Source organism: Lepus europaeus, chromosome 8 (assembly GCF_033115175.1).
Source record: "Lepus europaeus isolate LE1 chromosome 8, mLepTim1.pri, whole genome shotgun sequence".
Taxonomy (NCBI): Eukaryota; Metazoa; Chordata; class Mammalia; order Lagomorpha; family Leporidae; genus Lepus; species Lepus europaeus.
This window is the reverse complement of record NC_084834.1, coordinates 130,334,406-130,360,316: the sequence shown is the minus strand read 5'-3', so window position 1 is coordinate 130,360,316 and position 25,911 is coordinate 130,334,406. Positions and strand designations below refer to the sequence as shown.

Below are 25,911 nucleotides of genomic sequence, written 5' to 3'. Positions count from 1 at the left end.
CTTGAGACAGAAATGCTTTTCCGAGAAAATTCTCTCGAGTGCCTTCAAGTCCTGTGGGAACTCCGGGTGTCTGATGGGGTGCTGCATGCTGTGCTAATACTGTGATATAACTCGAGGTGTCTGATGGGGTGCTGTGTGCTGTTCTCAGTCACTTTGCCTGACGTCCAGCGGCTTTTGTGAATGACGTGCACTAACCCTGACTGCCCTCCACGGTCTGGCTGTTTCTAATCCTGACTTTTCTCTCTCCTCCCCTCGCTGCACTCCTTGCCGACTCTTCTGTTTTCCAAGGACTACCACCTTGCTTTACTGTTCAAGGTACTGCCCTGTGGTCCACACGTGCAATGTCAGGCCCTGCAGCAGCTGAGCACCCGAGTGAGCGGGGCTTAGCCTGAAGGGAAGCTCTGGCCGAGAGGGTCGGGGACTGACAAACACGCAGGCCCCGCACGTCCCTGAGATGAGGTCCACAAAATGGATTGTCCTTTTGCCACTTGCCCCAGCAGTGGAATTGTCAGCTCCACCCGCTGCCTGCACAGGAGCCTCCTGGGGTTGAGGGAGGAGTGGTGGGGCAGCAGGACAGGAAGGGGGCAGTGAGGCAGAGACCTGGTTCTGAGACTGCCTGGGGCAACCACGCGAGGCAAGCTGTAGTTCTGTTAGAGGTGGGGCTGGGGTCCACGTGGCCACAGGAGCAGGGCTGATGGCTGGGTAGTGCTTCTGACCCATGCCCTGCCCCTGCAGGACTCTGGACACCCCTGCACCGCGGCCGACCCTGACAGCTGCTTCACGCCCGTGTCTCCCCAGCACTTCATCGACCTCTTCAAGTACTGAGACTGCTGGCGCCCGCTGTGACCAGATGCAGTGATGGGGACTGGCTGTGTCCTCCCCCAAGGCCTGCACTTTCAGAAAGCGCCGGAAATAGCGGGCGGGGTTTCCACCTTTGAGGGGGTCATTTCATTTCTTTCCTTAAAACTTCTAAGCATACTGAAATTTGTAATTTTACATATTTTGTAAGAATGGACCAAAATATTAGGGGTTTCAGCCCCACATTCTGTGCTGAACTGACACAAATGGCCAAGAATATGCTTCTTAAATGTCAAATTACAGCTTCCCGATGTTCTGGTAATGGGGGATAGAGGTAAAACAGTTGATCCTTGTAAATACATTGTGCAGAATATTTATTTTTTTCTTAAAATGTATTTTCACTGGCCATGTCCACGTGAGCCTCTCCGGATACAAATGGACATGGAAGCTGTCAGTGTCCGTGGGGCTGTGAGCTGTGCAGACCACCAGCAGCCATGGCCAGGAACAGCTGGTGATCACCAGATTTTATTGCATCGACTACTTTTATAAACAGAATAAATCGTGTGTACTGACTGCATTGTGGCTTTCCATCATGCTGAAAGAAACAGTGATTTTGATATCATTAAGTCTTTCAAAGACTTTTCAAAATTTTCTGAAATAGACATGTATTATTTTAAAACTGGTCTAAAAATAAAAGTAATCAGACACTGCGGGAGACATTTTGTCTGTTTTCATCTTGCACGGTCAGAGATGCCTAGCAAACCAGTTTAAACACTTGTAATGTGGCACATTTATGAATACAAGACAACAGATTTGGACTTGAACACTCGGACACCAAGGAGTGCACTCGTGACTTAGGTTTCCAACCAGACACCTGCAGATGCACACGTTGGACTTTCTCCTGAACCCCGAAACCCCTGTGTTCACATTGCCCATGCACATTTTATCATGGGCACCATGAACACCCTACAAACCACTTAATTGCACGTGCTGATCCATGAACACTGGCCATTCCACTTCGACAACTGACCACATGGTTGCCCTGCGACCACAGAGCAGTCCCCTTCATGGTAGCTGCCCCCAGGGCACGCTGCATCCTCATCTTCATGATGTCCTCTGTTCCGCTTCATTTGGTCAACAGACCCTTCAACACATTTATGTTCCAATTCGTTTAATTCAGGCCCCATGAACACCCCCACATAAACAGCCTTCATTGTACATTAATTTATGACCATGCCTGTGAACACCCTACGACCACACAACAAACACTGTATATTCAACTTCACATCATGACTGGGACCATGAACGTCCTATGTTCTTCATGTTATGGCCAGGTCTAAAAAACCCTGTGTTCTGCATTCATTTTATGATGGCTCATGAGACACCACATATCCCGTGTTCAATTTATGACTATCCCCAAGAACACCTTTCTCCATTTTATGCACAGAACTGCAAACACCCTAAATTCCAGTTCATACCACACCACCCTGTATTCTGCTGCTGCTTGTAACTGGCTCTGTGAATACTGTATTCTACTTCATGTTGTGAATGGCTGCAAGAAATGTACATTCCAATTTATTTTATGGCTGGCTCTGTGAGCACACCACATGCCACTTCACCTCATGACCAGGCCCACGAGCACCATAATTTCCACTTCAGCTTATAAACAGACCCATCAGCACTGTACAGTTCACTTCATGACCAAGTTCATGGACACACCACATTCACCCACATTCCATAAACAGCCCGAATCACGCTTCACTGTGTGACTGGCTCCACGAACACCCTGCACCCACTTCATTTTATAATCAGCCCCAAGAGCACCCTGCATTCCACTGCATTTTAGTAACAAAACCAAAACATCCTACATTCCAGTTCTAATGAACAGGTTCGTAAGCACCCTGCATTCCTCTAGGTTTTTTGACCCACACCATGAACACCCTGAATTCTTCATTTTGTGACCAACCCTATGAAAAAATTGTATTCCACTTTATTGAAAGTATGGCTCCAAAGACAGTATGTTTCACTTCATTTGCTGCCTGGCCCCCTGAGACCCAATAATCAGTACTTCGTTTTGTCATGGACCCCTTGAACAACTTAAATTCCACTTCACTGAAAGTGTGGCCCCAGGAGTACCCTATATTCTATTTCATTTAATGACCAGCACCACAAACACCCTACATTTCACTTCATTTTGTCAACAGACCTATCAACAAACTTACATTCAAATTAATTTTATCACTGGCCCTGTCAACACCGTATTCCATTTCATTTAATGACTGGTCCAATGAACACCTCCAGTTCCCTTTATTTTTTTTGAACAGACTCATAAATAACGAGCATTCAATGTTCATTTTACAAACATCCCTGAAACCTCTCGTACTGATATTCCATGAACACCCTGCATTAAACTTAACTTTTGACTGGCCCCATGAATGGCCAACATTCTACTTCATTCTCTGTGAGCCCCAGGAACAACAAACATTGCACTTGATTCTCTGTGTGGCCCTATGGATGGCAAACATTCCACTTTGTACTGTGTGTGGCCCCAGAAACACCCTGTGATACACAGCATTTTGGGAGCAGCCCCAAGACAATGCTGTATTTGTCTACATTTTATGATCAGCTCCATGAAACACTGCAAGTTATACTTCATTGTAAGACTGGCCCGGTGAATATTACACATTCTGCTTCACTCTGATCCCAGAAGTACCCTGCATTTCATTTCATGACCAGCCCAATAAACACCCTTCATTCCTCTTCATTTTTTGACCAGTTTTTTTCCCCTGAGTTATCGACCTCTTTCTTAATGGTCATTTGTAAACCTGGCTCTGTTGGCTACACAGCATCAAACAGATGAGCAACCCTTATCGTCTCCGCGTTGGGCTGTTCTGACTCCAGTCTACACTGTGCGACTGTGCGAATGGAGAGCCAGCAGGGAGTGGATCCAGTAGTGATTCCGGCAGTCACGGTCTTACCTGTCCGTGCAGATGCTTGTGAGGACAGACGCAGTGGCTGCTGTCTCAGAAGCAAGGGCACTTCCTTTTCTCTCGGCGCTGGGTAAGAGTTGGAGCTGTTCTCTGCCTGTTGTTCGTGTGGGCTGTTCTTACCATGTTAGCTGCTTCTTCAGAGCCTGATAATCCCTGGAGGTCTCAGCTCCAATTTGCCAGGACTCCTCTGCTTGATGTGATGTTGTGGGCTGGGCTGTTCTGTGGAGTCGTACATACATGCTTTGAGCTTGTAAACTGAGCACTTCCTGTTCAGAAGCAACTGTGCAGGGAGGGGAAGCCAGCCCACACTATGAATGCAGGTAGGCCAGCCCCCAGCACAGCTGGGAAGCGGAGGCCTATACCACTAAGAAGAGCCAGACAAACACAGAATGAAGAAAGTTTTGAGCCCCTGATTACTTGCAGAAGGTCAGACACAGAAAGATGAGAATCGGCCATAAACGTGTGCATTCACACAGAATCCTGACTGCAGACCCTGTCAGCCGCTGCTTGTCATTGCATTAGACTCAGTCGTGAGTCTGCAGTGCAGAGGCGGCAGAGGGACCTAGAGCCCGGCCCCAGACCTCTCCCACTGGTATTGCCCAGCACTCATCCTCCATCCCCCCACTGCTCACCCAGGTGCCACCCCGCCTCCCAGCCAGGGCGTGTGGCCCTCCTACCGCAACTTCCCTTTGTGGGTTGAGGCGTTTCTCACTTCCTCTGTGAGCAGGCGCACATCACAGCGGCCAGCAGAGTGGCAAGGGGCACCTGCGTGCTGGCTGCACACATGGGCACAAGTGCCTTACGTGCTGACTGCAGAATCAAACCCTCATGCAGGATCTTTGCTGATCTTGTATCCTGCAACTTTGTTAAAATAGTGCATTAGCTCCAAGAGTAGTAGCGCTGTATCCAGACTGATGTCATCTGCAGATAGACACGGTTTCACTTCTTCCTTTCAGTCTAACTGCTCTGTTTCCTGTTCTTGCCCGGCTAGACCCTCTAGCCCAACGCTGAGAAGACATGACAAGAGCTGACATCCTTGTCTTATTCCTGAAACCAGCGGAATGCTTCCAGCCTTCAACCTCGCCGGCGAGGTCAGCTGTGGGGTCTCCGTGGATGCCTGTGTCAGGTTGAAGAAGTCCGCTTCTATTGTGAATTTGTTGTGTATCATGCAAGGGTGATGGGTTCTCCCCCTCGTTCTGTCAGTGAGGTGTAATCACACAGTTTCTGGATGTTGAGCCGACTGTGCCTTCCTCAGTTACACCCACTTGGTCACAGTGTGGCTTTAGACCCACCTGTTGGACGTGGCATGCTGGTATTTAACTGAGGATTTTTGAATCTGTGTTTTTATGAGATGTAGGTCTTTAGCCTCTTTTCTTGTGATGTCTTTGGTTTTGGTGAAAAAGGACCAGATAGGATGAGCCCAGAATGCCCCCTTCCACCCTGTGGGAGGTGACGACTTCCTGTCGTTCCCCCCTTACACAAAGAAGCGAGAGCCGAGGAGCACTCCTGCTGCTGTCTCAGCGGAGACTCCCTTTTGCACAGTCCTTGCCGTGATGCTGTGCTCTGTGGCCAGAGTAGGTCCAGGGCCGCCTCTGAAAACCAGTGCATGAGATACACACCTCCCTTTACTCTCCACAAGGGCAAAGGATTGAAGCAAGTGTGGAGGAAACTTGAGGACCTGGGTGGCCAGCAACACCACCCAAGGGCTCTGACGCCCGATGCCCATGGCTGGAGGTCCGATTTCCACACTGTTCTCAGCTTGTTGCACCCTCGCCTGTCTAAAGGCAATTGCCGCTTCGGGCTTCCCTCACACGCCCCCTCCTGGCCGGTCCCTGCCACTGCCCTGGGGTGGAAACACCCTTGACTTGAGACCGAGTTTTGACTGAACTGGTCTGCTCGGACACGACTCAGAGCTGTGGTGTCCACCCGTCAGGCTCCCAGCAGGCAGCTGGGGTGCAGGGTGGGACCCCTTCACCTTTCACCCCCTCCTGCATGTCCCTGTGACAAAGTCCACTGCACTGACTGTGCAGAGGCCTGCAGTGGCACAGGCCCACTCGGGTTCCTGGGAAAGCCGTGCCCTCCATCCCCTTCCCTCAGTCCTGTCACACTGTAGGGAGCAGAAATTAAACAGCTCCACCGTAATATTAGCAAGAAATATCAAGAGCTACGCTGAGTGCAGAGATCAGCACGGACTTGGTAAGAACCACATTGGCCCCACAGCCTCCTGGGACCTGATCAGCCCCACACTGACTACCAAAGTGAGTATCAGCTGCAGACTGACGAGGCCCAGGGAGAATCCCTGAACACTCTCCTGAGAGCCTCAGAGTGGAAGTTCCGGGTCCACCCACTGCACTCAGACCTTCCCATGAGAGAGTTCTCGCGGCCAGCCCTGCTCGCCTGACGCCGAGGCTCTGCTCTCGTCCAGCACCGAGCCTGCTTGCCTGCCGAGGCCCTGTGCTCACCCTACATTGAAGCTCTGCTCACCTGAAGTGGAGATTCCACTCACTCGCCCTTCGAGACCCACATCCTTCTGCCCAGAGGCACCACCCGTGCGGATGCTGCGAGAATCCGCCCTCTGTGGCTACGACACGTGAGGAGCACCGGAGGTACTGCGGGAACCTTGGGTGGTCAGTTTGCCCAGTGTGTTGTGAGAATTAGAACATGTGCCTTTCCCACTCTTAATAAAATCCTTATTGGAACCAACACAGCCTCGGTGCCGTTACTGTGCTCGCGACACTGTCACTGATGCTAAGGCACAGAGTGGTGACCGGCAGGAAGAGGTGTCCGGAGCAGTGGCCAGGGAGGGGGGTGCAAAGCACAGATTTTCCTCACCTGACCACTGAGGCTTCCATGGGCACAGCTCCCATGGCACTGCCAGGGGCCAGGCAGACCCCAGGCAGAGCGGAACCACGCCCTTCTTGCTTCACCAGCGTATTTCCACACACTCACAATGAGCAACCCAAAGATTTAAGGACATCCATTTACACGGTAAAAAGAATGAACTACTCAGAAGCTCAGCCTGGGGTGAAAGACTGGGGCACTGAAACTACAAAACCACGGGAGGACAGCGGCCGCCCACCGCGACACCAGCATCCCAAGTGGGCACGGGTTCGAGTCCCAGCTGCTCCAGCTCCCTGCTAATGCACCTGGGAAAGCAGCAGAGGTCCCCAGCACCAGCCCCGTGGTCCCCTCTTTGATGCTTCAGTTGTTTAATCTCCACATGCTGTGGACTGCTCATGTTTCCTTCTGCTGATATCTAGTTTCATCCCAGAAACTTTGTGTTGTTTGTGTTCTGAAGTTGACTAAGAACATGATCTTCCCTGGAGAAGGCCCGCATGGGTGTGCCTGCAGCTGTGGCTGGAGCTGCCGTGGGCGTCGGTCGCCCCTCTCCGGCTGCACTGTCTTGGGTCAGGTGCTGTCCAGTCTCAAGCAGGGGAGCTGCTGGCCCTTCTGCCACTGCAGAGCTGTTTCCTGCCCCAGCTGTCAGTCTGCTTTATTTTGGAACTCTGATGTTTGGTACAAATGTATTTCTTTTCCTGGAGAATTTTAAAACTTGAGCCAATGGAAGGTGAGATTGTAACAGGTCTGGACATCGCTGGGATGGGGTGAAAACAACCGTGGCTGACGAGAGGCTGGAAGCAGTGCGCGCGGCCTGGGGTTGGCGCGTGTTTCCTGCTGAGGCACCCAAATGTGGTTTGGCTTTGCAACCGTCTCAGCTGAGCTGAAGCAGCATGGAGCAGCCCCAGCCATCCACACACAGGCGAGCACGGCCATGTCCTGCCACACTGCGAGCAGCTGACGCTGGAGTTTCACAGACTTCCATCTGCCACAGAGCACTTCACCTTCTCACTGCTGAGAAAGGTAGAAGCCGTCCTTCCCCGTGGGTACGGCCACACGTGGCTGCAGCCTGCCAACCTGTGATTGATGCTGCCTCCTCTTTTTGCATTTTCCAGTCACACGTGGCAAACAATGTTGCTTTTTCTGTCCTCATCTTCCTGTTTCTTGATGGCCAAAGTAACAGTACATTGTAGAGTTTTTTAAAAAGGCCCAAACAAAGGCTTCAACAGGCTACGCAGCTCTGCTCTGCTCTCAGCCGCCTTTCTCTTGCCTCACTCAGTGCAGATGCAGGGTGGGGCCTGCAGAGGGCAGGGTCAGGGTGCACCCGCGGCTCTGCCACCTGCAGATCCCACGCCCAGCCTGGGAATGTGAAGATAAAGAGATTGATGAAAAGCCAGAAATGGAATTCAAAAAATTGATTGTAGGGCTATGTAGATGTAATCAGAACCCAGTTCATGAACTAAAGAAATCTGTCCATGATATGAATGAAAATTTTTCCCATAAAATTGAGATTTCAAGGAGAAATAAAAATGAAATATTGGAAGTGAGGAATGCAATAGCACGAATAAAAAATGTGGTGGAAAGCCTGAAGAAAGGACTCCGTGAGGCAGAAGAAAGAACATCCGAGTTAGAAGACAAATCTCTGGAAATTTTATAGGCAGACCAAAAAATTAGAAAACTGAAAAACTGTGTTGGAGATTATTGGAGTACTATCAAATAACCCAACATACAGGTCATAAGAGTTCTTGAGGTGTGAGAAGACAGAATGAATTAGAAGGTCTTTTTAGTGAAATAATTATAGAAATTTTCCCTAATTTGGAGAAAGAAAGGGACATCCAAGTACAGAAAGCACATAGAACTCCTAATAGACATGACCAGAAAAGATCCTCACCATGACACATTGTAATCAAACTCTCCCCAGTAAAACAAAGATTCTAATGTGCACAAGAGAAACACCAGAGTACTTTCACTGGATCACCAATTTGACTCACAGCTTACTTCTCATCACAGGGTAGGAGAAAATGGTGAGATTTAATCCTCATCTTAAGAGAAAAAACTGTCAACCCAGAATACTGTACCCTGCAAAGCTCTCATTTATCAGTGAAGGTGAAATAAAGACCCTTCCATAACCAACAGAAATTGAAAAATTTTGTCACCACCCGTCCAGCCCTGCAGAAGATGCTTAAGGATGAGCTACACACAGAAACACAGAAACACGGTCATCACTATGGAAGAAGGTGAAGGTAGAAAATCTCCCAGTAAAAGTACAAAGGAAATCCAAAGTAAAAAGTAGGAATATTTATGAGAAAATGGCAGGGCCAAGTCATTACTTATCAATAGTCACCTTGAATGTAAATGTCCTCAATTCTCCAGTTAAAAGGCACAGACTGGCTGAATGGATTAAAAAACAAAATCCATCTATTTGCTGCTTACAAGAAACACATTTCACCAACAAAGACGCACTCAGACCAAAAGTGAAAGGATGCTAACACATGCTAACAGAAACCAAATAAGAGCTAGTGTAGCCATCTTAATATCAGACAAAATAGACTTTAACACAAAAACTGTTAAAAAGGGATCAATTCAACAGGGAGATGTAACTATTATAAACATATATGCACTTAATTACAGGTTGTCAGATTATTTAAGAGAAATGTTAAGGGATCTAAAGGGAGACACAGACTCCAACACAATAGTAATGGGGGGTTTCAGCACCCCACTTTAGGCAATGGACAGATCAACCAGACAGAAAATCAACAAGGAAACAGATTTAATCAGCACTATAGACCAAGTGGACTAACAGATACCTACAGAACTTTCTATCCTATATTTGCAGAATACAAATTCTTCTCACCAGTACATGGAACTTTCTCTAGGACAGACCACATGCCAGGCCATAAAGCAATTCTCAAGAAAATTTAAAAAAAAAAAAAGTCATACCATGCATCTTCTCTGACCACAATGAAGCTGGAAATCAAGAACTCAGGAATCTCTAGAGCACATATAAACACATGGAGACTGAACAACATGCTCCTGAATGAACAGTGGGTCATTGAAATCAATAGAGAAATCAAAAAATTTCTGGAAACAAAGGAAGAGAACAATACAACATAAAACTATGGGATACTGCAAAAGCAGTATCAAGAGGAAAGTTTACAGCAGTTGGAGCCTACATCAAGAAATTGGAGAAGCACGAAATAAATGAGCTATCAATGCATCTCCAGGACTAGAAAAGCAACAGCAAACCAAACCCAAAACTAGTAAGAGAAAAGACATAATTAAATCGAATTAAAACAAAAATAAACCAAAAATACAAAAGATCAGTGAAATGAAAAGCTGTTTTTTTGAAAAAATAAACAAATTGACACACCATTGGCCCAACTAACTAAAAAAAGAGGGAGAAGATGCAGAGCAATAAAATTAGATATGAAAAAAGAAATGTAACAAGATACCACAGAAATAAAAATCATCAGAAATTACTACAAATTTCAGCTGTATGCCAACAAATCAGGAAACCTGGAAGAAATAGACAGATTCCTGAACACATGCAACCTACCTAAATTGAGCCATGAAGACACAGAAAACTTAAACAGACCCATTACCAAGACAGAAATTGAATCAGTAACAAAGACCCTCACAGCAAAGAAAATCCCAGGACCAGAGGGCTTCATTGCTGAATTCTACCAGATATTTAAAGTAGAACTAAATCCAATTATTCTCAAGCTATTCAAAACAACTGCAAGGGAGGGAAATCCACCCAAACTCCTTCTATGAAGCCAGCATAATCTTAATTCCTAAATCTGAAAAAGATACAACAGAGAAGGGAGCTATAGATGTGTTTCCCTAATGAACATAGATGCAACAATCCTCAACAGAATACTAGCCAATTGAATCCAACAACACATCAGAAAGATCATTCACCCAGACCAAGTGGGATTTATCCCTGGTATGCAGGGATGTTTCAACATTTGCAAATCAATCAATGTGGTACATCACATTAGCAAACTGAAGAACAAAAACCATATGATTATCTCAATAGATGCAGAAAAAGCATTTACTAAAATACAAGACCCTTTCATAATGAAAACCTTTAGGCAAATTTGGTGTAGAAGGAACATTCCTCAACACAATCAAGGCAATTTATGACAAATGAATGGCCAGCATCCTATTGAATGGGGAAAAGTTGGAAGCATTCCCATTAAGATACGGAACCAGGTAAGGATGCCCACTCTCACCATTGCTATTCAATATAGTCCTGAAAGTTTTATCCAGAGCCATCAGGCAAGAAAAATCAAAGGGATACAAATTGGGAAGGAGGAAGTCAAACTCTCCCTCTTTGCAGATGACATGAGTCTATACGTATGGTATCCAAAAGACTCTACTTAGAGACTATTAGAACTCATAGAAGATTTTGGTAAAGTGGCGGGATATAAAATCAACACACAAAAAATCAATATCCTTTGTAAACACAGACAAGGCCATGGCTGAGAAAGAACTGCTAAGATCAATCCATTCACAATAGCTACAAAAAATTTAAATACCTTGGAATAAATTTAACCAAGAATGTCAAAGATCTCTATGATGAGAATTACAAAACAAAGAAATAGAAGAAGACACCCAAAAATGGAAAAATCTTCCACATTCATGGATTGGAAAGTTGGTATCATCAAAATGTCCATACTACTGAAAGCAATTTACAGATTCAATGTGATACCAATCAAAATACCAAGGACATTCTTCTCATATAGAAAAAATGATACAGAAATTCATATGGGAACACAGGAGTCTTTGAATAGCTGAAGCAATCTTATACAACAAAAACAAAGCTGGAGACATCACAACACCAGATTTTAAGACATACCACAGGGCAGTTATTATCAAAACAGCCTAGTACTAACATAAAAAGATTGATAGATCAATGGAACTGAATAGAAACTTCAGAAATCTACCCACACATTTACAATAAGCTTATCTTTGATAAATGAGCTAAAATTAATCCCTGAAGCAAGGACATCCTGTTCAACAAATGGTGCTGGGAAACTGGATCTTTGCATGCACAAGTGTGAAGCAAGACCCCACCTAACACCTTACACAAAAATCCACTCAAAATAGATTAAAGACCTAAATTTCCGACCTGATGCCATCAAATTATTAGAAAACATAGGGGAAACTCTGAAAGACATTGGCATAGGCAAAGAGCCTATGGAAAAGACCCTAGAGGCACAGGCCGTCAAAGGCAAAATTAACAAATGGATTACATCAAACTGAGACGCTTCTGTACTGCAAAAGAACACTCAGTGAAGAGGCAACTGACAGATGGGAAAAAATACTTGCAAACTATGCAACTGATAATGGATTAAAAACCAGAATATACAAAGAGATCAAGAAAACAACAACAAAACAATCCTTTTAAGAAATGGGCAAAGTACTTAAACAGGCATTTTTCAAAAGAGGAAATCCAAATGGCCAAAAGACACATGAAAAAATGCTCAGGATCAGTAGCTGTCAGGGAAATACAAATCAAAACCACAATGACGTTTCACCTCACCCCAGTTAGAATGGCTGTCATACAGAAATCAACAAATAACAATGCTGCTGAAGATGTAGGGAAAAGTTAACCCTAATCCACTGTCAGCGGGAATGCAAACTGGTAAAGCTGCTATGGAAGACAGTATGGAGATACCTCAGAAATCTGAATATAGACCTACCACATGACCCAGCCATCCCACTCCTTGGAATTTACCCAAGGGAAATGAAATCAGCATATGAAAGAGTTACTGGAGCCAGCACTGTGGCATAGAGGATAAAAGCTGCTGCCTGAAGTGCCGGCATCTCATGTGGGTACAGGTTCGAGTCCCGGCTGCTCCAATTCCTATCCAGCTTTCTGCTATGGCCTGGGAAAGCAGAAGATGGCCCAAGCCCTTGGGGCCCTGCACCCACGTGGGAGACCTGGAAAAATCTCCTAGCTCCTTGCTCCTAGCTTCGGGTCGGCACAGTTCCAGCCATTGCAGCCAACTGGGGAGTAAACCAGAGGATGGAAGACCTCTCTCACTCTCTCTCTGCCTCTCCTTCTCTCTGTGTAACTCTTCAAGTAAAATAAATAAATCTTAAAAAAAAAAAAAAAAAAAAAAGGCCGGCGCTGTGGCTCAACAGGCTAATCCTCCGCCTTGCGGCGCCAGCACACCGGGTTCTAGTCCCGGTTGGGGTACCGGATTCTATCCTGGTTGCCCCTCTTCCAGGCCAGCTTTCTGCTATGGCCCGGGAAGGCAGTGGAGGATGGCCCAGGTGCTTGGGCCCTGCACCCGCATGGGAGACCAGGAGAAGCACCTGGCTCCAAGCTTCGGATCAGTGCGAAGCGCCGGCCGCAGTGGCCATTGGAGGGTGAACCAGCGGCAAAAAGGAAGACCTTTCTCTCTGTCTCTCTCTCTCACTATCCACTCTGCCTGTCAAAAAAAAAAAAAGAAAGAAAGAAAGAAAAATAAAGAGTTATCTGTACCCCCATGTTTATTGGAACTCAATTCACAGTAGCTAAGATATGGAATAAACCCAAATGTACATCAACTGAAGACTGGATAAAGAAATTATGAGGTGTGTACACCATGGAACACTACACAGCAGCAAAAAAAAAAAAATCCTGTTGTTTGAAGCAAAATAGATAAAACTGGAAAGCATCATAGTTAGTGAAATTAGCTCGTTCCAAAAGGACAAATCTGTGAGAACTAACTAAAAGGAAATCTATAGAAGTGAAACTGACACTTGGAGTTGCAATGACTTTGCAGCAGCCCAACTGCTGAGGAACAGGGTTTTTTGTTTTGTTTTGTTTTTCATACAATTCGTTGAACTCTTTACTTAATCTCATGGATATAAATTTAACTGAAAATAGATCTTAGTCTCTTAGAATGACATTCACTGTAAATAACACTCTGACCTCAGAATCAACCCTTAAGGCTTCCTGGTCTGGCTGAAAGGTCTGTAAGAACATTTCAGGCATGGAAAGCCAAGACTCTGTGGCAAAAAATATCCTACACAGAGGATCTCTTTGAGACCTCAGTGGAAAAAAAGGGGCCATCAAAGAAAGATGTACTTTTCTCTGAAGGGAGGAGAGAACTTCCACTTTGCTTATGCCTTGTCCAAATGCTAATGGAGTCTGTGTTCACAAAAGGCTTCCATAGCCTTGGCAGCCCATGGCAAGAGCCTTGGGTGATCACTGATGTCATAAATAAGACTGTTAAAGGAACAACAGAAGTCACTGTGCACTTACTCCCCACATGGGACCTCCGTCCTTGATGAGTTGTGCTATGAGTAGTAACTGCAAATCTTGTTCTCAAACTGTACTTTATATATTGTGCATATGTGGGGCTGTAAACTGTAGAAATCTGTGCTTAACATGGAGTTGGTCCTCTGTAAAATCAAAAAATGAACCATAATGAAGAAGGGGATGGGAGTCGGGATCGGAGGGTGGGTATTGGGGAAAGAACCACTATGTTCCCAAGGTTGTGCCTATGAAAAACACATTCATTAAATAAAAACTTTAAAAAATTAAAAAAGAAAATATCTCTTAGTAAAAAAAAAAAATAAGAATAGGGATAGGAGAGGGAGGAGGAAGAGGGGTGGGAGTATAGGTACTATGGGAAGAATCACTATGATTCTAAGGTTGTATTTATGAAATGCATGAAGCATGTATTCCTTAAATAAAAGGTTTCTAGGGGAAAAAATTAGCAGCTGCTTGGGGCTGGTGCTGTCAAGTAGCGGGAAAAGCTGTCACCTGCAGTGCTGGCATCCCTGTGGGTGCCGGTGCCAGTCCTGGCTGTTCCACTTCCGATTCAGCTCCCTGCTAAGGAGCCTGGGAACGCAGCAGAAGGTACCTGGAGGAAGCTCCAAGCTCCTAGCTTCTGCCTGGTCCTGCCCTGGCTGTTGCAGCCATTTGGGAAATGAATCAGTGAACACATGATCTGTCTCCCTGTCTCTCTGTGTAACTCTTCCAATAAGTAGATAAATAAATAAATCTTTAAAGAAAAAAATTAGCGTGTTGTGGATTTATTGAATTTCGGGTTTTGTCTGCAGTTGCTTTGGTAGGGCTGGACTTCCCTGACCACTGGACTAAAGGAAAAAAATCACTTCTCAAAAATTAAAACACAAATAAAGAAAACAGTGTTTCCCTTATCTTCCACTCACCACATTCAAGTTTGTTCGGCTTTCTTGAAAAGATAAATTATCTGAACTTTGTAATTTTTAAATCATAAAAACACTTCTAAAACTCTAGTAAAATTCCTGACTTAGTAAGAAAATCAATTTATGTTAAACAGAAGAAATCCCACAGGGAGCCATACCAGTGCCTATAAAATACCACCCAGTGCACTATCACCCTCTTGAGATGGTTGCCTGCGTGGTTCTGACCATTTCCCAACATAACCAGGAAACCAACAGCAGGTCTCAGAGCCACGGTGACCAACCTGAGAGGACCAGCCAGCCTTGGAAGCTGGCCCCACGTGGGCAACCAGCAGTGGGCACTGTTCCCCAGGCTCAGCGGGCAGAACCAGCCCCTTACCCAAGCTGTGCAGGCCCTATTCTGGTAGCCAGCTATGTGCCCACCCAGACATGCGGCTCTCTCTCGGGTTCTCACAGGAAGCTGGGGCCTGGCCCCCGACTGCCCCCGTGTGGGAACCTGGCAAAGGACAGCACAACCTTGACCCTCACAAGGCCTGGCCCTGCCCCTCCCTTGTGACCTCATCTGGGGTCCAGGACACAGCCCACTCAGGACCCCCATGGGTCTTCTGATCTCACCACGCTGAGGAGGGGCTCACACCCACTTAAGTTGTCATTCATTCATTCATTCATTCATTCTTTATTATTATTGTTAATGCATGCCTGCCTCCAAGTTGGCTGTTTCTGAGGGAAATGAGGGGCTCCCCAGACAGTCACCATGGCTGCCATCTCCTTTCTGGAGGCTGCCTGTGTGGCCGTGGCCACGTCCCGTCCACTCCACCCAGGGTGTGGTCAGGGCCACACCAGAGGCCACCTCAAGAGCAGCACAGGGCTGGTGGCTCCACAGATTCTGAGGAAGCCTCGGTCACCACTGCGCACGAGCAGCTCACGTCCACACACACGGCCACCCCCTTGCAGCAGCACAGGGTCTATGGCAAGGCTGTACCCAGCTCTTCTTGAACGGCTCACAGGTGGCCCCACTGAAGGTGTGGACTGGGACTGGGCCATGGCGCAAGCAGAGGGTCCTCTCCCCTTCTCACTCCTGTACCCTGCAGCCCCTCCCTTCCCACCCCTATACCCTGCCGCCCCCTCCCCTTCCTACCCTTGGACCCTGCAGCCCCTCCCTTCCCACCCTGGACCCAGCAGCCCCTCCCTTCACATCCCTGGACCCACACAGCCCCCTCCCCTCCCCACCCCTGGATCCTGCAGCCCCTCTCTTCTCACCCCTGTACCCTGCCGCCCCCTCCCCTTCAAACACTGGATTCGGCAGCCCCTCCCCTTCAAACACTGGGCTCTGCAGCCCACTCCCCTTCCCATCCCTGGACTTAAACAGCCACCTTTCCTTCCCACCCCTGGACCCTGCAGCCCCCTCCCCTCCCCACCCCTGGATCCTGCAGCCCCCTCCCCTCCCACCCTGGACCCTGCAGCTGACAGGCTTATTCCAGGCCTATAGCTGACAGCACAGCTGGTGGCTGCCCAGCCCCCAGGACACCCCACACTCCGGCCGCGCCTTCAGCATCCTCAACGGAGCCCTGGGTTGACACAGGTGCTCAGGGGGCCCTGGTTCCCTCAGCCCAAGAACACCGCATCTGTTGACAGAAGGCCAAGCCTCAGGTCTCGCTGCTGGGACGCTGGGGCAAGCACCACACTCCTGACAGGGCCCAGGGAGGCCCGCCTCACCCCTGCCAGCTGCCAGCAGCAACTGGCACAGCATGTGCCGCTCTTTGCTGAGACCATGTCATTCCCAAAGGACCCCTCCCCAGAGCACCAACCCAAGGCCATGACTGACAGCAGAGCTTCTGAGAGCAGAGGTGAGGACAACATGGGGGGTGGGAACACGAAGACAGAGGAACACAAGAAACCACTCAGCTTGAAACCTGCACAGTGGGGCCAGGCGGCAGAGGGCAGCACCAGGAGGCTTCAGAGAGGGGAGGCAGGAGAGGCCACACATCTGCCCAGGGGCGGTCAGGGTCACGCTCAGCACAGCACAGACCAGCTGCGGGCCAGGTGTGGCCTCGTCAGCAGCCCTGACGCTCTGGGGGGCCAGGGCTGGCAGAGCTGCACAGAGCGGGCACGCACACCCTGCCTCCCCACAGCCCGACCACAGCCGTGGCCACCAGAGCTGGCTGGGGCCTGCAGTGGACCTGAAAGGCAAACTGGCAGTGCCCACTGCCCTCCAGCGGCTCCCACAGCCCCTCTCCTGCGAGCCTCGAGCGCAATGCGCGGTGCACCGGCCGCTCTGCCGTCGCTCACGGCCCTTGCTCCTGTTGGCCTGTGCTCATTTCTGTGGCCCTCAGCTCGTGGATGCATTCGTGTCCATGGAACCAAATGTGTACGTTGGGTCTCCCCCTTGCCCACGCAGAAACCCAGGAGTAAGAGGCTACCAGCCTCTTGGGAGAGAACACATGTGGTCCCCTCATCTGTCGCTTCCAGGAGTGCACAGAAACCCCCCAGTCAGGACAGGGCTCTGGGAGGAGGGCCCGCACTGACCGCAACCTGGACACACACAGGCAGGCAGGGTCTGCGGCCCCAGCCCAGCCACTGCTTCTAGAGAGGGTCCCGTTTGTAGACAGACGACACGGTGCCAACGTGCAATGGCCAGCAGACACTGAGAGGTAAAACCCCAGGCCCCCCGCGCCTCGAGGGAGGGCGGGAGGCACACAGGCCCTGCCTGGCCACACCTCTCTTGGAAACCATTCACTGCTCTGTGAAGGCTCCAATGCACTCTCTGCATCTGAAAATGGTGTTAAAAGCCAGGAAAAGTGCCACCAGCTCCGGTGACTGATCAGTGCCACGGTAAGCAGAGGCCAGTAACCAGGCAGACTCACTGTGAGAGTTCAGAAACAAGTTTTATTTTTAAAAACCTCACTGTTACCACCAAAGTCAGTAGAACAAACGGAGGAGGCAGCACAGGGCCACCCACAGGCAGACCCCAGGCCACAGCCCCGCTCGCTCAATGACTCCAGAGCGACTTGGCAGGTTCTCTCAAGAAAAGAGCACACCAACCAGTACTTGTATGAAAAATAGTTATTTTAGTTGAAGAGGAAGGACAGCCACTGACACATGGCTCTGTGGAGAGCGTGCCCATGCTGCCCCAGTCTGCCCGTCCCAGTGTTGAGACCAGCTGCACGTCAGTCACACAGGGAGGCGGGCGGCAGGCACTTAGCATCAGCATGAGGGCACGGAGTCCCCACGCGCCTACGGCGGGGCTGGGCCTTCAAGTTCCCGCACACAAGTCGGCTCTGGCCGGGGCTGCCCAGGATTCACACCAGCGTTCACCTGAGCTCACAGGATTTTCCAATCCACTGTTACCCTAAGAATCAAAAACTTTCCTCTGCTTATGGAACAGAGAAAACCTACAATGCAGCATTTCAAGATTCGAGCACAAACTGGAATTATCTGAACACCATTTAAAGCATGTCCCCTTCCCAAGTTAGCTTCTTGTCCTAGCAAAGATAATGACAGACGGATGACATGAGTGAGTGTTAGGTCACTGACAGATCAGCCTCAGATGGCAGCCCAACAGAGGGACACAGATGCGGACCGCGGGCGAGAGGTCATTTTCCACCACCCCATGGATGAGATGAGACAACAGGGACACAGCTGTGACAGAGATGACTGAAAGCAGCCACGGATGAGACACTGGTGATGAACAGCAGGGTCTACCTCGTTCTACCAGAACACAGGCCCTCGGGAGCGCTGGCCCTGACTCCGAGCTCGGCCCCAGCATGCAATGGGAGCCTTTGCTTTTAACCAAAACAACCAGGAGCACACATGTACATCCGACGTCTGGGACACAGGGCTGAGGACCCGGGGCCGGCTGTGTGGGAGAAACACAGCTCCCCATGGCTGACAGCAGGCACGCAGACGGCTCACTCGGGCATGACAGAGAGGCACTTCAGCGCACACACAATTCTAATTCTCAGTGAGCAGCTTAACGTCTTCCCAACAAAACTCGGTCATAAAGTGATGGACCTGTATCCACACTTTATGGCATTGCTCTAATATGCAAATAAAAAGAGAGCCAGTTGTTCAAAGAAAATAAAGATCAATATTTAAAAGTTCAGGAGCCGTAAAAATAAAACTCCCAGAAGAGCCATCATTGCATCCGGTGCACGGAGGCCGTCGCTCCTCAGCAGCAGACGCGTGTGCAAACGTAAGCCTTGCTTTTCAGTGACTTGTCTACAGGTTTTTAATTCAGGAGGGAAAAGTTTAATTTGCTGAGTTACACAGGAGATTCATCTCATTTCCTGGACTGCAATTTTCTGGCAACTGCATGGCTGCTACATTCCCGTGTCACAGACGGGACACGCGTGTTGCATGCAGGAGCAGGTAGGAGGTAGGAGGGACAGACGGCTGTGGTCAGCGGCACGGCCATCCCTGGGGTCAGCTCAGAAACCCTCAGCTCGGGCTCGGCAGACGGTGGCGCCGCGGAGACACGCGTCGCTGCGGTGAGGCAGCAGACGGAGCCCCGCGCAGGCGCCGCGGCACAGTGTGGAGGTCAGGTCACCTTCGGGCGTCAGGTCAGGCACGGAGTGGCTTCTCTACCTCCTCTAGGGCGCCGATGCGGCCACGGCTCAGCCTCACTCGGCCTCCTCCCAGCCGTCCCGCAGGTGCCCCTTGCTCTGTCGGCGGATGCTGACCAGCTTCCCCGCGGACCTGAGGCTCCACCGGGAGCTGCCCGCTGAGCTGGCCAGGCTGGTGTACTTGGTGGAGCCCTTGGTGGCGTCCTCCCACTCTGGCCAGGGCGGGCAGCTGCCCGGGGTGTCCCCTGAGTCGGCTGCTGCGTCTTCCAGAGCAAGCCTGGGAGGCTCCCAGCCTTCAATCTCATCCGGCTTCTTGGACTGCGTGTTCTGTTTTAAGACCAAGCTGTCCCAAAACCCAGACTTCTTCTCTGTCTTCAACTCTTCTTTTAGCCGTGAATTAGCTCTACAGGAGACGAAAGAGGGATCTCAGGAAAGTGTCCTACGTACAAAGTTCTCTTCTAGAGTGTTACAGTGTGCAGAAAGCTATGTGAACACTTCTGAACGTGAAATTTGTTGCAGACAATAAGGAAAATCAGTTCCACCCATTGCTTAGGATGCTTGGTGGAGGCCGTATCTGAGCACCTGCCAACACCTGAGGTCAGCTGCATCCCAGACCAGACTCGGCTGTGGGGGCCTTGGTGAGGCCGAGCGGGGGCAGAGCCCCAGCGTCTGAGCAAACAGAACGCTCACACATCCAGGGTCCAGACGGAGGAACAAGGGGAGGACGTGCCCCAGCATCAGACGGGCGTTCAGTGGCGTTGTTGACAGCACATGGGTCCCAAGCACTGAGTGAGGCACTGTCAGAGTCCAGGCGTCCCTCTGTTTTAAGGAAGTGGGAGCCGGGCCTGAGCCTCAGGCACTGCTGTCCCTGCGGGCCGTGACAACGAGGGGCCCAGAACGCGGTGAAGCCTTGATCAGCCAGAGCACACGGCGCGTGAACCCGCGCCAGGGCACAACAGCGCAGGGACGCCCTGGGGGCAGGCAGCTCGAGCGGCAGGCTCCGAACCGCAGGCTCAGCGGCGCCCACCGGTGACCGTGACACCACTAGGTAGCTGCTGAATCTGTTTTCAACTTTAAGGACCCTTCTTAACATTCTGGAATGTTTATAATAAAGTTAGCAGCCACGTGCCGGTTTACATCTCTCACGGTCGGTGCCTCCGCCCTCTGCTTTGCAGCAAGCCCAGCGGGCAGCGCTCAGGCCGCTTCGCCTCTGCTCGGCCTCGCAGAAGCCGCTCCCCAGAGGAAGGGCTGCTTTATTTTGTCTGGGACACGCAAGGCAGCCCATTTCTACTGACTCAAAGGGAGAAGGCGACACGGCGCCCAGCTGGGACGCCCAGCAGGGACAGGCAGGGTGCCTCCCTGCATGGAAACCACTGCCCCGGTCCGCAGTGAGCCCAGCCGACTTACCCTTTGGACTTGGGAGGTTTGCGGCTTTCGAGCAGGTGCTGTTCATCGTCTTTGTTGAACAGAGAAGTCACCTCTTTCCAGCCTCGGAAGCTGGCTCCCTGAACCTAATGAGAGGGTGAGGGAGATGTCAGAGTCACGTCACGGAGTGAGAACCAGAGACATTTTCCACCCCAGCAACCACGGCGCTGGAACGTTGGAAGACTCACATCTGTGCACTGCTTAACAAGGACACCTCCTGAGACGTGCCTGCCCAATGGCACACACACCCATGTGGCCAGGCCAGCCTCATGACACAATCAAGCACCTGGGTGAGTGGCCGGCGCTGTAGTGCAGCAGGTTAAGCCGCCAATGGCAATGCTGGCATCCCATAGGGGCGCCGGTTCTAGTCCTGGCTGCTCCACTTCTGATCCATCTCTCTGCTCTCAGTTCCAGCTTCCTGCTATTGCACCCTGGGAGACAGCAGGTGATGGCTGGGACCCTGCCAAATTTGAGGAGTGACCTGAAATGATTCTTTGTAAACAAATAAGAGAAAACTTCTATTTGTGACCTTCAGCACAGCTGGGAAACAACAAGATGTCAGCGACAGTCACCAAGTTCTGTCCTATGATAGTGGCTGTCTCAATGTCACATGTACCTGGGGACTAGGGACCCCAAGGTACAGGGGGCCCCAGCCAAGGAGAGCAAGTGGCCCCCACCCCAGGGATCCCAGGTCCTCTCCTACCTTAAACCCTGCCCTGTCCTCTTTCAATAAAACCAACCCCTCCCGCCTGAAAAGCCAGTGCACACCTGGAAGGGGCAGGGGAGGGGCCCAGGGACCCTGTGGAAGCCCCAGACCCAGCCATGGCCTCCCTGTTCCCCAGGAGAATTCATATCCATAGCTGGGGGCAGAAGGAAACAGCAAACCAAGAGTTAGTAAATACGGTGAGAAATTTCAAAAAGGGGTAATCACGAGACGATGGTGCTGACTCCTGGAAAACTCAGACCTTCTGGGAAAGATGCTGGCCCTCTTAAGGGTCCCGGGACAAGAGGTAATCAACAGAGCATATCGGTCATTGTTGAAAACCAGGCTGCCCGACCAGTTCCCATATACTGACTGCCAGCAAGTCACAGGTCTCAGCCACGCTGGCTAAAGTCTTGTCTGGAAGAGAGCTCACATCACGGCGGCCCCTTCACAGTGCTGGCCAGAACCTGAGGGGTCCATCTCAGCCGAGCAGCCAGGGCAGGCTTGACCCTCTGCTACCACCTGCACTCCCCGCAAGTAGGGGAGAGATGAACTCCGTGCCCAGAGCCTCAGCAGAAGCCGCCTGCACCCCTGAAGCCACCTGAGACACCTCGGACTGCAGTCACCGCAGGGCTGCCATTCCCAACCCGCGTTCTCCAACTGGAAAGAGCCAAGAGGACCCTGTTGATGACCTCCTCCCAACAGAAGCCGAGAGAAATCTAGGGACCATCAGCTGTGACAATGGTGGCCAGGTGCAAGGGGTCGACACGGCTTCAAGTGTCAGCCCCTCTCCACCGCCCACCTCCTCGTTCACAGGGAGCCTTGGGCTCGGACAGGTCTGACGCAATCCATCATCCAGGCCCACAGACCTACTTGGCCCAGCTGTTTAACACCCAGGAACATTGCCAAATTACCCAGGCAGCGCCAAAACACCTGGAAGAACATGCTCTGAGACTGTAAACGTCCACTTCCCTGAAGACAAATGAAGCCCCAGAGCTTCGAATGCTGGAGAGCTGTCAAGAGGCTGTTAAATGGCGGGAAAGACCATGAGTGTGAACAAAACCTCAGAAGTGCTGCAAGGGCCTGAAGCGAACCCAAGCTCGTTCTGAGAGGCCGTGTGAGGCTTCGTGTCCACATGCCCTCAAGCCCGGAGCGGCAGAAAATCAATGGCTGGTGGACACCGCCTTCGTTGGCCAGGCCCAGGGAGACATCAGACCCAAGCGACACAAGTGAGAGGGCTTTGCTGGAGGTTGTCACCAGAGGGCTTGTCGGGGGCTTCAGCAAGCCCGCCGGGAAGCTGACTTGCTCAATGCCACAGCTCAGTGCAACAGTCAGGACACCCCCAAAGAGGCACTCCAGCAGGTGCATGGTGAGGACAGGGAGAGCTCGGCCAGACTGGGATGGAACCAACGTGCCACTGTCACCAGGAAGGCCACTGGAAAACAAGCGTCCACAACAGTTGGGAAAATGTCACCCAACTCCCTAGCACTACCAGCCCTGACAGTGACCGCCCGAGACCTCAGGGGAAGACTCTGTGGGTCCAGCCGCCATGGAGAACTACGAGGGAGCCTCTGTGCACCCAGGACCATGGAGAACTACAAGGAAGAGCAGGACAGACTGGGCCCCCAGGAGCCCATGCTCAGAATGACTGTAGGGGGCTGGCCCACAGACTTCATGGAGGGCACAGGGGCAGAGCACTCAGTGGTGACCCTGTCTGTGGGCCCCTCGCACAGAGGAGGCTTCTACTACGGGAGCCACAGGTCTCCAAGCCTATCACCCTGTTCTCTGCCACGGCGATGTGGTTTAGGCGGCCATGAAGTTACACAAATTCCTCTCTCTCCCTGTCCAGTGGCCTCCGTGGGTGAAGATATGAGGGAAACTGCAGGCTCAGAGAACTTTCAACTCCCGTGGCCAAGCAGCCCTCAGCCAGGGAAGGCCAGAAGCAAAAATCATGGCTCGTAGTTCCCCAGAGAGAAGAGTGGTGTCTTGTAGCCTCTACGAGCCCCGTGAAGGTGCCTGCGCTGGAACAGTGACAAGGGCCAGCTGACTTGGCCTAGACTGCACAAGGATTCAAAAACTCTCCAGCTATGTTAGTTCCGTGCTGGCCTCTGCATGCTACTCCGGTACGTGGACCTCCTGTGAAAAGGGCAGGTTGGGGAGGATTGCATGGGGGCACACGACTGCTCCTCACCCTCCTGTGGGAGGCTGGCTACAAGGTCTCCAGGAAAACGGCTCAACTCTGCCAAGGAAATGGAGGTAACGTACCTCAGCTTCCACCTGTCCCGAGGACAGCATCAACTCGGTCCAGAGAGAGCGCAGATGGTCTGCCCCCTCCCAACCCCCCTCAACACGACACCAGGTTCTGCAGGATCTGGGTACCTAATGTCTCTATTTTGGCATAGCCTGTGTGTGAAGCCACAAAGGGAGGAGACAGGGAACCTTTGGTGGGGGAATAGGCACGGGAAAGGGCCTTCGATCAGACAGGCACTCACCAGCGCCCCAGCTCTGGGGCTCCCAGGCGTAGCTAAGCCTTTCTTCCTGTAAGCACGTGGGCAGAGAACTGTCTCCAGTGTTGGGGCCTTGGTTTCTTCCAGTGGTGTCTCTAAGGCTAGCCACCCTGTCTCCGAGCCCTCCTAGGATGGGAGGAGATAAACTTACTCCGGGGCAAGAGCTAACACTCCAGGTGCCTCACCCAGTCCTCACGAATGGAATACAAAGGGCAGTACCGGCTGACGACGGCCCATGTGGCCAAGTGTCACAGGATGCTGTGTGAAGCCTGCACACTCACCTGGAGGTGGCAGAAACCTTAAACCCAGCAGCTCCGGGCCAGACGCTGGCTGCCCAGAGGTCACAGACGAGGTGTTCTCCAACCAACTGGACTGAGCGGGCCAGCCCCCAGGTGACCCGACAGTTCCCTCAGACGGGGAGCGCCTGGCAGGATGCCCCAAGGCAACCTCACGCTCAGCCACAGAAGCTGAGCCCCTGCTTGTGCCGGCTTCAGCACCAAAGGCGGAGCCCGCCAACCTGCAGCAGGAGTTCCTGGCGACTCGTACACAGACCCCCAAGGACACGCTCACCACTCTGCACGGGCACGGGCTTCCTGTGGAAAAGGGGGAAAGAAAACCTCCAGCTGTTGGACGCTGTGGGGGCCCCTAGGGGATGCCAGGGCCAATGGCCCAGGGAAACCAAAGACTGACCAGGAAGCCAAGCTCACACCACCAAGCGATCCTAGAGCCGGTCGCCCTGACCTTGTTCTCCATCCACCTAGCAGAGTGGGACCCAAACTACTCCCAACATGAGCCAGCTTGGTTTAAAACTCAAAGTGAGAAGCCAGCTCTGTGGTATAATGGGTTAGGTACTGCCTGTGATGCCAGCATCCCATATGGGTACCGGTTCAAGTCCCAGCTGCTCCACTGCCAGTCCTGCTCCCTGCTAATGTGCCTGGGAAAGCAGCAGAGGACTGTCCAAGTGCTTGGGGCCCTGCATCCATGTGGGACACCCAGATGGGGCTCCTGGCTCCTGGCTGCAGCCTGGCCCAGTTCTGGCTATTACAGCCATCTGGGGAGTGAACCAATAATTGGAAAATATCTCTATCACTCTCTCACTCTGCATTTCAAATAAATAAAGTTTTATGAAAAAAAAAAAAGGAAGTTACATCCCCAGTGGATGGTGGAAGTCTGACGACAGCCGAGCTGCAGTCCCTGGGCCCCTAACCCCAGCTTTCATCCAGCAGTTCCACCAAGGGGCTTGTACTAGCCAGACGGCCCGGGAGTCCACACTGGCCCAACACTTGGATATCCCTAGGCGCTCCTGCACAGCTTGAGCAGTGTGTGAACAATGCAAAATGTGTGCCTGACACAGTCCTCACCGGGGGCAAGACTGCCCCCTCCAGGCGCGAGGGGTAACTGTGGACTTCACAGAGCTCCCTGTGTTGGAGGCTGCAGCGTTTTTTTTTTTTTTTTTTTTTTTTTTTTTTACAGGCAGAGTGGACAGTGAGAGAGAGAAACAGAGAGAAAGGTCTTCCTTTGCTGTTGGTTCACCCCTCAATGGCCGCTGCAGCTGGTGCGCTGCAGCCGGCACACTGCGCTGATCCGAAGGCAGGTGCTTCTCCCGGTCTCCCATGGGGTGCAGGGCCCAAGGAGTAGGGCCATCCTCCACTGCACTCCCTGGCCACAGCAGAGAGCTGGCCTGGAAGAGGGGCAACCGGGACAGGATCGGTGCCCCGACCGGGACTAGAACCCGGTGTGCCGGCGCTGCAAGGCGGAGGATTAGCCTAGTGAGTCGCGGCGCCGGCCACATGACTACTTTTTAAAGTACAAATGCCATGATTTTTCTGAATTTGAAAAACAAAATGGGGCATGATTCTAGGGAAACTGCAATATAGAATGATAAAAATCTAAACTTCTCATCGAGAGCAGTGTTTTTA

At 50.9% G+C, this 25,911-nt stretch overlaps 2 protein-coding genes across 7 annotated transcripts in view; one reads left to right on the top strand and one right to left on the bottom strand.

Moving 5' to 3' along the window:
• Positions 1-886, top strand: part of FBXO25 (F-box protein 25) — a 37,946-nt gene extending 37,060 nt beyond the window's left edge. For 3 of the 4 annotated variants that reach the window (XM_062198860.1, XM_062198861.1, XM_062198864.1), the window contains one exon: positions 736-825. In XM_062198860.1, the coding sequence (XP_062054844.1) occupies positions 736-825 (90 nt within the window). Of the gene's footprint in view, positions 1-735 lie in introns of all 4 variants that reach the window. The other variant, XM_062198863.1, reaches the window with a different exon arrangement.
• Positions 887-1,620: 734 nt separating this feature from the next.
• Positions 1,621-25,911, bottom strand: part of TDRP (testis development related protein) — a 55,915-nt gene continuing 31,624 nt past the window's right edge. The window contains exons 2-4 of one of the 3 annotated variants that reach the window (XM_062198867.1): positions 23,978-24,118; positions 20,765-20,868; positions 1,621-4,007 (exon numbers count right to left, since the gene is read on the bottom strand). In XM_062198867.1, the coding sequence (XP_062054851.1) occupies positions 3,905-4,007; positions 20,765-20,868; positions 23,978-24,118 (348 nt within the window). In that variant the 3' untranslated portion in view covers positions 1,621-3,904. Of the gene's footprint in view, positions 4,008-17,661; positions 19,761-20,764; positions 20,869-23,977; positions 24,119-25,911 lie in introns of those variants that run through there. The other 2 variants (XM_062198865.1, XM_062198866.1) reach the window with 2 other exon arrangements.